General features: G+C 37.4%; 1 protein-coding gene across 4 annotated transcripts in view; it reads left to right on the forward strand.

Annotated features, from left to right (window-relative positions):
• Positions 1-13174, forward strand: part of Ankhd1 (ankyrin repeat and KH domain containing 1) — a 98659-nt gene that overhangs the window by 17604 nt on the left and 67881 nt on the right. For all 4 annotated transcript variants that reach the window (XM_063277051.1, XM_063277050.1, NM_001415723.1 and 1 more), the window contains exons 3-5: positions 1540-1696; positions 5215-5362; positions 7394-7541. In XM_063277051.1, the coding sequence (XP_063133121.1) occupies positions 1540-1696; positions 5215-5362; positions 7394-7541 (453 nt within the window). The remainder of the gene's footprint in view (positions 1-1539; positions 1697-5214; positions 5363-7393; positions 7542-13174) is intronic.

A 13174-nucleotide genomic window follows, 5' to 3' on the forward strand; every position in this document is an offset into this window, starting at 1 on the left:
GTATCATATTTTTAAAAAAGTACCCAAAGCCAGGCATGACAGCCCCTGCCTTTAATCCCAGCTCCCAGGAGGCAGTGGCAGGTGGATTTTTTTAGTTTGAGGCTAGCCTAATCTACGTATTAAGTTCCAGGGCAGCCAGGACAACATAAGAGACCCTGTTCCAAAAACCAAAAACTAATACAGGAATGCTAGGACTACAGAGAAGAGAGGCTTGCTATGTAGCTATACATTAAGTGCCATACTTTTACCTCATCTGTTAGCTGCCATTGTGTTGCACTCCTATAATCTTGGGAGATGGAGGCAAAAGAAGCAGAACTTCAGGGCCAGCCTAAGCTGTATATTAACTTTGAGGACAACCCAGACAGTATAAAAAAACACACGATAAAGACTGTTAAAATGCTGAAAATTCAAAATAAAAACTCTTAAAGCACATAAATTAACTCAGCTTCCTAGTACTATTAATAAGGTGTGTGTTAAACACCTGTGACCCTAGTACTCGGGATACTAAAGGCAAGAAGATCAGACATTTAAGACCAGCCTGGGCTGTGTTACAAGGTGTTGGATAGATGTCTCCTGGCTAAGAGTGCTTGCTGTACAACAAGCATGTAAAAGTCAGGTGTGCAAGTTTGTGTCCCAATGCTCTTGGGGAGCAGACAGGAGATTCCCTGGGGCTTGCTGGCTGTCAGTCTAGCTCCTGATTTAGTGAGAGACTTGAGTTTAGAAGGACTAAGATAGAGTTTGATGAAGACATGTGATGTCTTCCTGTGTGCTACACAAAGTATGTGTAACTACACACACATGTGCATATACTGCATTACAGTCACTATATTCTCATATACATACATGAATATACATACAAAATAATAATAAATATTGAAAACCAAAACCTCAAACTATACTGTTAGAGATTTGGAAAGATTGTAATAGCTTTTTAATATATTTCATATCAAAGGAAGGAAAATTTATATTTTACCTATTAATGACAAACAAAAAGATACAAAAAGAAAATTCTAGAGTTTGTTTATAAAATTTTACAAAAATTCATTGGGTGTTTGATATTTTGCTTTTTACTTTGAGTCTGATAGACTCAACTTAAAAATGTTATGCCAGAAGATAGTAAGTGGATATTTGAATAAAAGGAGGAAAATATTGCATTTTTATTATAAATTACAGAGTCTCTCCATTGCTACTCAAAATAGACTGGGCCAGGGTCCTATACTATAGATTTTATTGATATGGCAGTTCTTTAAGTGAAATAGTTCCTTTGGCACAATGAGGGTCATATTAAATAAACTTCAGAATTAGGTATAGGAAAAATTAATGTGTATGTTGTAAAGATGGGAGTTCTAAGACATTGGTATTTCTGCTATGGCTTCGATATTAGTGGTAGAACTAAAATGATCAAACTCACTCATCTTCTGTCAGTTTCACATATGGGGGGACTATGTTGTTTCTTTGGCATATATAATGATGTTTAAAACATACTTTCAATCTCCACTTTTTTGCTTTTTCTTTCCCTACACTACCTTATTGACTAAGGAATTGGCAAATTGTCAACTGCTGATGGTAAAGCTTTTGCAGATCCTGAGGTTCTCCGGAGACTGACGTCCTCAGTTAGCTGTGCACTGGATGAAGCCGCTGCCGCACTGACACGGATGAGAGCAGAGAGCACACACAGCACAGGACAAGTGGACACGTATGTGTACAATAGTTTACCAGTATTAAATGTTTTCTTGAAAAACATTAGCCAACTGGTTATTTGAAGGGATGTTAAAGTGGTTATATGAATCTATGCATATTATACAAATATAAAAATTTATTATTTATTCTTTTGTTGTTGTTTTGGTTTTGGGTTTTTGAGACAGTTTACATAGCCCTGGTTGTCCTGGAACTCACCAGGCTAGCCTCAAATTCAGAGCTCCGTTGCCTCTGCTTCACAAATGCCAAATGCAGGAATTAAAGGCACGGACCACCACGTTTCCATACATGTATGCTTACTACATGTGTGCTTCCTCCCAGCTCCCCCCAAATTCTGTATTTGCCAGGAAGTGTTTGTTTGTTTTTTGAGACACGGTCTCACTATGTAGTTTCATAAGGTCTCACCTATGAAGCTAGTCTGGAATGCTTTACATATTCTAGGAACATCCCAAATAGACCAGGCTAGACTCAAATTCACAGAGATCTACTTGTCTCTGCCTCCTGAGTATTGGGATTAAAGTAAATGCCACCAATTTGGGTACTAGTTTTATTTTTGAGTCAGGATATCACTATGTATGAAGCCTAGGCAGCCCTTGAATTCTCAGGAGTTCTGCCTCAGCTTCCTTGACTGCTGCTGCTGACTTTGTATTCATTTTCTAGTAAACATTTTTATGGGTGTTCAGTGTTACAGTCTATGAGAAATTCAAACTGAATAGGACCTGGTTTCTATTTCAAAATAAGTTACATAATCTAAAGGTTACAGTTAAATCTAACCTGACTACTTAAGTAGCCTTAAGTGGAATGGATTATGTACCAATAATCTAGTTGCTGGCTGTTTAAATATTGTCTGTGGAGTATGAGTTTCACATCAAAGCTTGTTTGAAGTGTATATTCTTAGGCTATATGTGGAGGCATAAGTCTCTAATACTTAGTATTCTGGAGGTAGATTGAGGCCACCCATTGCTACATAATAAATTTGAACTCAGCCTGAGCTGTATGAGAGAGCCTGTTTCAAAATAACTTTAAGTCTGAAAAAGAAAGAAGAAACTCAGAACTCAGATGTATTGATTCAGATCTGCATTTTAATAGACAATGTGGATAGACTCATGGATTTAAGTTAGACATGCTGACATACCTGAAATGGGATAATAGATATAAGTTCAAGGCCAGCTAGGACTACACAGTGAATCTGAGGACTGCCTAGATTTTAGTATAAGACTCTATCTTAAAATAAAGGAAAATATTTAATTAACGGATTCAGTTAGTTATTTTATAGTGATTGGGTTTTTTTTTTTTTTAAACCAAGATAAGACTTTTGTCATAATCAAAAATACCTTGTGTGTGTGTGTGTGTGTGTGTGTGTGTGTGTGTGTGTGTGTGTGTGAATCAGTATGGTAGTATCCTTCAAAAGCTTGTCCATCTGATTCCTCAAAAGACAATTTTTTTTTACAAAGGCAAAAATTAACTTTGCAAAAGATCAGTTAATCCAACTCATTCAGGAGGCAGAGGGGCAGATCTCTTGAGTTCAAAGTCAGCCTGATCTACCTAAATTCTAGGACAGCCAGAGACAAACAGGAACCCTGTCTCAAAGAAGCACAGGCCAGTTAATTAGACTCCCCCTGGGTGGCTTTTATATAGTCTATTACAGCAGTGTCTGTTAACACAGATAGGAGAGCCAAAAATATGATGTCACCTTTCAATTACAAGAACTCTGGACTCATCTGTAGATTATGATTATTACTGTGAGTTAATGCTTTGAGAAAAGCTAAGCTTCAACCCATACCAGAAAACAAGTGCCCCTTTGTACGTCATCAGTTATGTTTTTAATAATTTTTAATACTTAAAGCTGAAAAACAAAACTCTGAACAAACTGACAACACTGTAATTTTATGTATAATAACAGCATAATTTAAAAATATTTTATATGTGAGAATACCTGCTGCATGTGCATATTTGCATCTTATTGTATGCCTGGTGCTTGTAGGTAGAAGGGTGTTAGTTCCTTTATAATGAAGTTACAGATGGCTGTGAACTCCAGTGCTGGGAACTGAATCCAGCTCCTCTGCGTGAGCAGCAAGTTCTCCTAACCACTGAGCTGGCTCTCTTTCTTTGCAATGTTTGGAATTTGAAATTAATGACTCTGGCCCAGAAAGATGGCTCAAGTAGTAAAAGGTCTTACTGTGAAGCCTGACAATCTGGGTTTGATTTCAGGGACCCCCATATTTGAAGGAGAAAACAAACTCATATGAGCTGTCCTTTGAACTCCACATACCGATACTGTGGCAGAGGTGTATACATACATAAGTGTTTTTAAAAAGGTAAAGCTAATGACTCACCCAAGAGCCTATTGTTTCTCTACTAGGGAACCCACTGCAGAGCTCGTACTCATATGTCACTGCTGCTGGCTATGAGTCTACTGTCTAAAGGTGATGTTGGATAAAATACTCATTTCAAGTTAAGCGTATGTAAAACTTACAAAATCTTAAATTGCTAAAATGACACAGTGGCACATGCCTTTAATTCCAGTACTTGGGAAGCTGAGGCAGGTGGATTTCTGAGTTCAAGACTGGCCTGGTCTAACATAGTGAGTTCTAGAATAGCCAGGGCTACACAGAGAGACCCTGTCTTTTAAAAACTATTGCTCAAAAATTCTTTCTAGGATTCCATGTATTGTTGTATTTACAAAAGAATATTCATGTTTCATAAACTTTGGGTTACAAAGACTGAATGCTGGTGAGGGCTAGAACTTGAGTTGTCAGGCTTAGCAGCATTTGCCTTTGCCTCCTTAGCCATCTTGCTGGCCGTCAATCACTTTGTGCCTAGCTAGTAAAGTATGATCAAATGTGATTGTAATCCCAGCATTTCATAGAGTTTGGGGACATTTAGGACTACATTAGACCCATGTCAATAAATAAATACAACTTACTTTAGTAATAGACTGTAAACTAGTGATTGTGTTAGTTGCCTTTGAGTCTGTAGGCTTTGAGGATTGCTATTTTGTTAGGTCAGCTTCAGATATAAAGATACCAGAAAGATTTTGAAAAATAAAAATAGCAGTTATTAGGAGACAGTGGTTGGGAAAACAGTGTAGGAAGAGAATCAGCAGAAATGAAATATGTATGAAAATCTGGTAATAAAACCCATACTGTGTATTCTGTTTAAAATATAAAAGTAGGGCAGAAGAGCTGGTTCAGCAGTTAGGACCACTTGCTGCTTTTATAGAGGACCCAGGTTTGGTTCCCAGAACTTACGTGGCAGCTAACAATTGTCTGTAACTGCTAAGAATATATCAATAATAATAACAATAATAATAATAACAATAGCTATGTTCAAATTCATAATTTTGCCTACTTAAAGTTTGTGTACAATTACAGTTGCTACTGGATGCTTGGCACATAAAATACTCATGCCAATTTATCTTAGTGAATTTTTTATGTGTCTTAACTATTTAAATTTCATAGCATGGGATCATGAGTCTTTTTGCATCCATTAATTTCATGTAATCTTTGATTTTAGTCGCAGTCTGGCAGAAGCTTGTTCAGATGGAGATGTGAATGCCGTTCGTAAATTGCTAGATGAAGGCAGAAGTGTAAATGAACATACAGAAGAAGGAGAAAGCCTGCTGTGTTTGGCTTGTTCAGCAGGATATTATGAACTAGCACAAGTAAGCAGAAATAATCTTTATTAATTTTAGTAGTGTGTGGATCATCAAATTCAGGGTCTTGTGTGAGGTAAGTGCTTTTACTCCTCAGCCCCGAAATAATCTTTATTTTTTAAAATTATAGAGGGGCTTGGGTGTTTTATTTATTTTTATTACTTATAGAAGAAACTACAATTGGAAGCCAGAGACCCTCCCTCCCTTCTTTAGAAACATACACAATTCATTTTTTGTGTGTATATAGCTAGGCATCATTTATTTTTATAGCATGTATTAAAAGCTAATCATATTAAATAAAAATCACTTAATCATATTCTAAACTTAAAAAAAATTATGTACATACATTGTGTAAGTTTGAGTATGTGTGGGGGTGCATATACAGGTCAGAGGTAAATGTTGGGTGTGTCTTCTTTAACCACTCCCTGTTTTATTTATTGACATAGGGGTCTCTTACCTTGGTGAATCTGAGTTCACCTATTTGCTATTCTAGTTAGCCAGCTTGCCCTGGAGATCTGTATCTGCTTCTCAAGTGCTGGCTATTCCAACCCTCAGGTTTTCATGGTAAACCTTATCCACTGAGTCATATTCTCAGTTCTAAACAATATCTCTTAAAAATTGTATATAAGTCGGGCAGTGGTGGCAACAGGAAATGGTGTATGCCTTTAATCCCAGCACTTGGGAGGTAGAGGCAGGCAGATCTCTGTGTTCAAGGCCAGCCTGGTCTACAGAGTGAGTTCTAGAACAGCCAGGGCCATACAGAGAAACCCTGTCTCCAATAAAAAGTAAGGAAATGGTATGTAACTGGGGTTTCAGAGATGACTAATTGTTAAGAGCTCTCGCTGCTCTTTAAGCGGACTCAGGTTTGATTCCCAGCACCTACATGGCAACCCACAATCATCTGTAGCTCCATTTCCAGAGGGTCTGATGCCTTATGGCCTCTGCAGGCACCAGACATTAAGGCAGACAAAGTACCTATACACACAAAATAATTTAAAAAAGAAAGTAGAATAGATGATTGATGAGGTGAGGACTTGAGTTTGAGTTTTATTACTGGGGCCCATGTGAAAGGGGAAAGATCCAGCTCTCACAAGTTGTTCACTCTCATATGTGTGCTGTGATCCTTGCATGCCCTCTCTTAAACACAGAATTAATAAAATGTAATTTTAAAAAGGAAAAAAAAAAAAACAAAATAGCACATAACTAAGGTGGTGGTGCCCACTTATAATTCTAGTACTTATCAGACTAGGGCAAGCAAACAACAAGTTCATAAACTTACATAGTGAGCCTCCATCTCAAAATAACCTTAAAAAACAAATAAAAATAAAAGTACAAGGTAAAATAGAAGTTTATTTTTCTTCCATTCTGATGCCCCTAGTTCTAATGTTTTTCCTTCTATATGGAACAGTATGGAAATTAACCATTTTTGTTGTTCTCTTGCTAGATAATCTCAAACATGGCACAAATTCTTTCACAAAAGCAGACATGTATAATAGGATAGTTAATGAGAGCTTTATTTAAAGATTGATATGTAATAGCTAGAAGTGGTGGTGCATGCCTATAATAGCATTTGAGTTGTGGAGACAGGAGGATCTGGGATGCAGGTTTGTCCTTGGCTGCCTGGTTAGTTTGAGACTAGCCTCTCAAATAGTACTGTAAAAATATAACACCTGGGGGCTGGAGAGATGGCTCATTGGTTAAGAGCACTGGCTGCTCTTCCAGAGGTCCTGAGTTCAATTCCCAGCACCCACATGGTATCTCATAACCATCTATAATGAGATCTGGTGCCTTCTTCTGGCCTGTAGGCCTACACTTAGGAGGAATGCTATATATATAGTAAGTAAAACTTAAAAGTCTCAGATGAAGGAATAGAAAAATACAGCATCTGACTTGTCATCCTGACCAATAAAATTGAATTTTTCTAAAGGTGATTATTTTTATTTTTTTATCCTTATCTCAAAACATTATATTCTTAGATTGGATAGTTTCTGTGTGAGTACAATTAATAGTAAGTAACAACTTCTTTGTGTTTTTTTAAAGGTACTACTAGCTATGCATGCTAATGTTGAAGATAGAGGGAATAAAGGAGATATAACTCCTCTGATGGCAGCTTCCAGTGGAGGTTATTTAGATATTGTAAAATTATTACTTCTTCATGATGCAGATGTCAACTCCCAGTCAGCAACAGGTATGTAAAATTGAAGCAAAAATCGTCACAGTTTATTATAATGTGATAAACAAACATTGATTACTGGAGCATTGGTGAGATGGCACAGTAGGTCAGGCACTTGCTGCCAGGCTCAATGACCTGAGCTCAGTTCCCAGGAACCACATGTCAGAAGAACACCAACTCCTGAAAGTTGATCTCTTACTTCCACACTCTGGCCATTCATACACATACCCTACCTCATGTACACACAAAACAAAGTAATTAAAAAATTAAAAAGTCTTTGTTGTAGTTGTTGAGTTATGGTTGAGGATGGCCCTTGTTCTAAAAAGCCCCTTTTCAGCCTCCCGAGTGTTGGGAGTATAGCATGCACTACCATGCCTGCTGAAAAGTCTTTAAGCCAGTGTGCATTCCTAGCGCTCAGTAGGTTGAAGTAGGGGAACTTGAGTTTAAGATGGGCTGGGGTTGATAGTAAGATACACCAACAAATCTTTAACATAAACTTAGACCAGGCACTTGTCTATATAATCTTAGCATTTAAGAAACTGAGAAAGGAGGATTGCTGTGTGTTTGAGACACACCTTGGATACCTAGGGAGTTCCAGGACAGTTCGTCTGCATAATAAGACAATATCAAAAACAGTATAGATTGCATTTGGTCAAGATGAACAGTTTTTCTGCTACAAACAACTTCTTTGCTTTTGTCCCAGTGATATATAATGTATTAAAAAAAAGTTATGCACTATATTTCCTTTAGTTCTTTATTTTATTTAAGTATAGCTCCTTCAACTTTGAATGTGCTTACCATGTCAGATTTTTCATTTATAGTATGCTGAATACATTTATTAATAATAAAGAGAATGCTGCTCATTCCCAACCTACTTCCCCTCTTTTTTTTTTTTTAAATGCTGTAAGTTTTGGTAGACTAACTACTGACATGTATCAAATGTATGATTTAAATTTAAATCTGGTGCTGGGAATAATTGGTATAGTACTTGCCAAGCATACTCAAAGTTCTGGATTCATTTCCTAGGACCACATAAACTATGTGTCCTAATTACTTCTCTGTTGCTGTGACAAAATACGATGACTAAAGCAACTTAAAAAAGAAAACATTAAATTGGGTTCATAGTTTGAGAGTGTTAGAGTCTGTGATGGTGGAGCAAAGGCATGACACAGGAAATAGCTGAGAGCTCACATCTTGATCTCCAAGCAGGACAGAGAGAGAGCGCATACTGGGAATGGCAAACGTCTTTTGAAACCCTAAAGCCTTTCTTCAGTAACACACCTCCTCCAAGATCATACTTCCCGATCCTTCCCAAAGAGTTCCACCAACTGAGGACACATACTCAATTTTATGAGCCATGGGGCACCTTCTCATTTACCACTACATTTCACTCCCTGACTCTCAATGGCTGTGGCCATGTCATAATACAAAATACATTTAGTTCGACTTTGAAAGTCCTCGTAGTCTTTCACAGTCTCAATACTATTTTAAATCTGAGTCTTTTCTGAGACTCAAGGCCAGCACTTCTTAATCTGTGTGTCTTGTCCCCTTTGGGGCTTGAACAACCCTTTCACAGGATCTTACATCATTGGAAAACACAGATATTTACATTACAGTTTGTTACAGTAGCAAAATTACAGTTAAGTAGCTATGAAAATAATTGTATGGTTGGGGGTCACCATAACATGAGGAACTGTATGGAAGGGTCTTAGCATTAGGAAGGTTGAGAGCTGCTACTCAAGGCAATCTCTTAATTGTAATCCCTTTAAAATCGAAAACCAAATTCCGTGCTTCCAACATACAATGACACAGAATATATATTACCATTCCAAAAGAAAGGGTTGGGGCACAAAGACAGAATACTAGACCAAAGCAAGATGGAAACCTAGAAGAGCAAACTCCTCTCCATGTGTTATATTCGGGGGCTTAGATTGTTTTTCTCATTCAGCTTTGCAGCCTGCTTCACACTTCTTTCTCCCTGTGTGCAGGATAGTTCCTCTTCCTGTATGCAGCTCTCCCTAGGAGACATCCCACAGCTCTGGCACCTGTAAAATCTTGAGATCTCCAATGCAATCCAGCTATCACCCACAACTTTATGAAGTGGCCTTTCAGAGCCTCCATGCAGGGAGGCTACAAACCCCTGCTACACACTTGGCCTCAGCAGCTCTCTTAACACATGAAGGAAGATTCCATAACCCCTTTACTGCTATATTTTTCATTGATTCAAAAGCAATAACCATGTGGACAGCACTGCCTGCTTGGGTTGGAGTCTGGCCCCCTCAAATAACATTTACACAGCAGCTTTTATTTGTTGTGGCTTTCTAGGAACAGAAAATTCCTTAAGCCTTTTTATAAGTTGGAAGCTTAACTAGGTGTAGTCCTTATTCCTCCCTTTATTTTTATGTGGATCAGGCCTTACCTTGATCTCTTTACCTATTTCAGCACAAGCTTTGATTCCAATATTAAATTTCCTGGTATTCTTTTTTTCTTCGAACTGTATAAATTCTATTTATTTTTATCCCACTTGCTTATTTTCATTGTAATTGTAAGAGTGATTACTAATACAGAGTTTAAATAGACTGTCTTTAAAATCTCTGACAAAGAAGTTATTTGTCAATTTAGCCTCAGGCAAATTCTTAGCTCAAGAACAGAAAGCTGCCACTTTCTTTGCCAAAAAAAATCACAAAAAGGGCTGGAGAGATGGCTCAGTGGTTAAGAGCACTGACTGCTCTTCCAGGGGTCCTGAGTTCAATTCCCAGCAACCACATGGTGGTTCAGAACCATCTGTAGTGAGATCTGACGCCCTCTTCTGGTGTGTCTGAAGACAGCTGCAGTGTACTTATATATAATAAATAAATAAATCTTTAAAAAATGGTCTCTAGCTCAGTTGCTACTTTTTTCTCTTTGAAACCTCCTTAGCTTGACCTCCATAGTCTGCATTGTTCTCAGCACTACTTACTGTCTTCCAAGCTTTTACTAGAATAGTTCATTAAGTTCCACCAGCTGCCAACCACATATTTAAATAGGAGCCTATGGGAGCCATTCCTGTTCAAACCAGGTTTGGTGGTACATGTCTTTAATCTCAGAACTTTCAAGCCTGAAGCAAGAGAAGAATTCTTAAGGATAAGAATTCTAAGCCAGCCTGGACTACATAGTGAAAAACTGTATCGATAAAAAAAATAAATAAATAAAATTCTTTTGAAGGTGTTAAACTGAGAGGGCTGTATACATATCTTGCTGTGTGATGTTGTGAATGTAAGTGTGAGAGATCTGTCTAGGGCAGGAGAGATTATATACCATTGAAGATCATGTTCTGCTGTTGCAGAAGACCCAAGATTATTTCCCAACCCAACTCAGGTGGCTCACAACTGTCTGTAATTGTAGCTCTAGGAGATCCTAATAGCTCTGTCTCTGTCAGCATCTGCATGCATGTGTACACATCTACATTCATATATGTGTAATAAAAATAAAATTTTTTAAAAAAGATATATGTCTAGAGGAAAATGTACCCAAAAGCAATGAGTTGCCTTTTGAATGAATCTGTTAAAAAGTTAATAAAAAAAATCAATTGATAGAAATAAAATGTTAAATGTTCTAAGCTATACAGTAGTCATAGTAAAGGAGTAAATTTGAATAGTATTTTAGAATTTTAATTTCATTTTGTTTATTTAGATTTGGGGACTGAGACAGGGTCTCAACTATATAGCCTTAGTTGGCCTGGAACTCAGAATTTAGACTAAGCTCATCTCAAACTCAGATCTACTTGCCTCTGCCTCCTGAGTGTTGGAAATGTAGGAAGAAATCTGGTTATGTATCAGGCAGTAGGTATGTGCCAATGGAATCGTAGTATACTCTACAAATAAGCTAATGAAAATACCTTACCCTAAACCATTTTCACTCAGTGGTTTTTAACTCATATTTAATTGGAAAAATAGAGAAATCAAAAAAGAAGTTGATTTGTTCTACCATTAGTAAATTTCTAATCAATTATTTTTTAAAAAATTCATTGATTGATTTACTTACTTGTGTGTTCTCTTGTGTGAACATATGGAAGCCAGAATTGGCCATCAAGTGGTCTTCCTGTCACTGTTTGCCTCCTCCATTGAATCAAGGTCTCTCTCTGACCTGGGGCTCTTGTTTTCTTGACTAAGCCAACAGCCTGCAACCTGTATCCACCAAGTATGTGCAAGATGTCTGGCTTGTTATGTGGGTATAGTGATCTAACCTTCAATTTTATGGTTTTCGTGGCAAGTACCCCCTAACCAGTAAACCATCTCTTCAGCCTCTAATTTAGTCAATTCTTTTTTCAATAGACTCTACCTCCTATTATATGCCAGAATCATTTAGGGTGATTATTAAAAATATAGGTCCCCAGACTGATGATATGGCTCAGCTGGTAAAAAGTACTTACCATTCAAGCCTGATGACCCAGTTGCTCTCTGAAATCCACATACATATGAAGAGGACCAGCTCCTAAAAATTGACTTCTGAATTCTATATGCATGCACACCATGGTACATATATGCCTGCACACTCTCAAACACAGTACCCAGAACTAAATAGATTTTTATTTTTAAAGGCTTCTAGGATACTTCCTTTTATACTCCAAAGCTGTCCAGTCTTAGAGATAGCGCTGAAGACCAGAGCACTGTACATCTGGAGAAGTGCTCAGCAATTTTGTTACTTGGTTTTGGGTGTTTTTAGATATCCTAACTTACCTACTCACCATCTGAGGCTCAGCACAAATATACCTATTTTCTTTTGGAGAAAAATAAAACAAAACCCAAACTGGGTAGCTGTGGTGCTTCATGCCTGTAGTTCCAGCTTAGACAAGCAGGTGGGGAATGTGAGGCAAGTCTAGGCTGCAAAGCTGTGCCACCTCCAAAATAAAGCAAACAAAACCCCTCCACTTTATGTCAATAAAACTTATACCATGGAATTCAGGTTTTAAGTGTGCAGTTCTAGAGTTATGCAATTTACTTTTGGGTTAATTCTGTTACTATTGAAAAATCTCTGTAGATGACCTGGGTTCCAGTCACAACCACCTGTAATTACAGAGCCAGGGAATCTGATGCCCCTTCTCCTGACTTCCTTGAGCAGTAGCTGCACGTGTGGTGCACATACATTTACATGCATACATACATGCAGGCAAAACACATAAATAAATGAATCTAAGAAGATAATAAGAAAATAAAGGACCTCTACCCATTTGAAGAGGTTTAATCAACCACTATTCTGTTTTCTGTGTTTAGATTTTCCTTTTCTACATCTTTTATATTGTCTACACAGCTAAAATATATAGCATTCTGTATTGGGCTTTGGAGAAAATCTGTCAGAAAATAAAGATATGCTTTAAATTGATGACAGTTATAAAAAAACTTGAGCTGGGGATGATTTTTTTACATTTTTAATTTCAGCTACTCATGACGTTGAGGCAAGAGACTTGGGTTCCAGACTAGTGTGGGTAATGTGGAAGGATTACTGGGTTGGGGGTGGAAGGAGAATGTGTTTGTCTACCATGTGTGAGAGACCCTGGGTTGAATCTCTATCACATACAAAAAAAAACAAAAAACAAAAAAAAAAAACAAAAAAACAAGCAAACATATAACTTGCGATAGAAATTGTAATTGTTTATGCCAAGAAATTGG

Source organism: Rattus norvegicus, chromosome 18 (assembly GCF_036323735.1).
Source record: "Rattus norvegicus strain BN/NHsdMcwi chromosome 18, GRCr8, whole genome shotgun sequence".
Classification (NCBI taxonomy): Eukaryota; Metazoa; Chordata; class Mammalia; order Rodentia; family Muridae; genus Rattus; species Rattus norvegicus.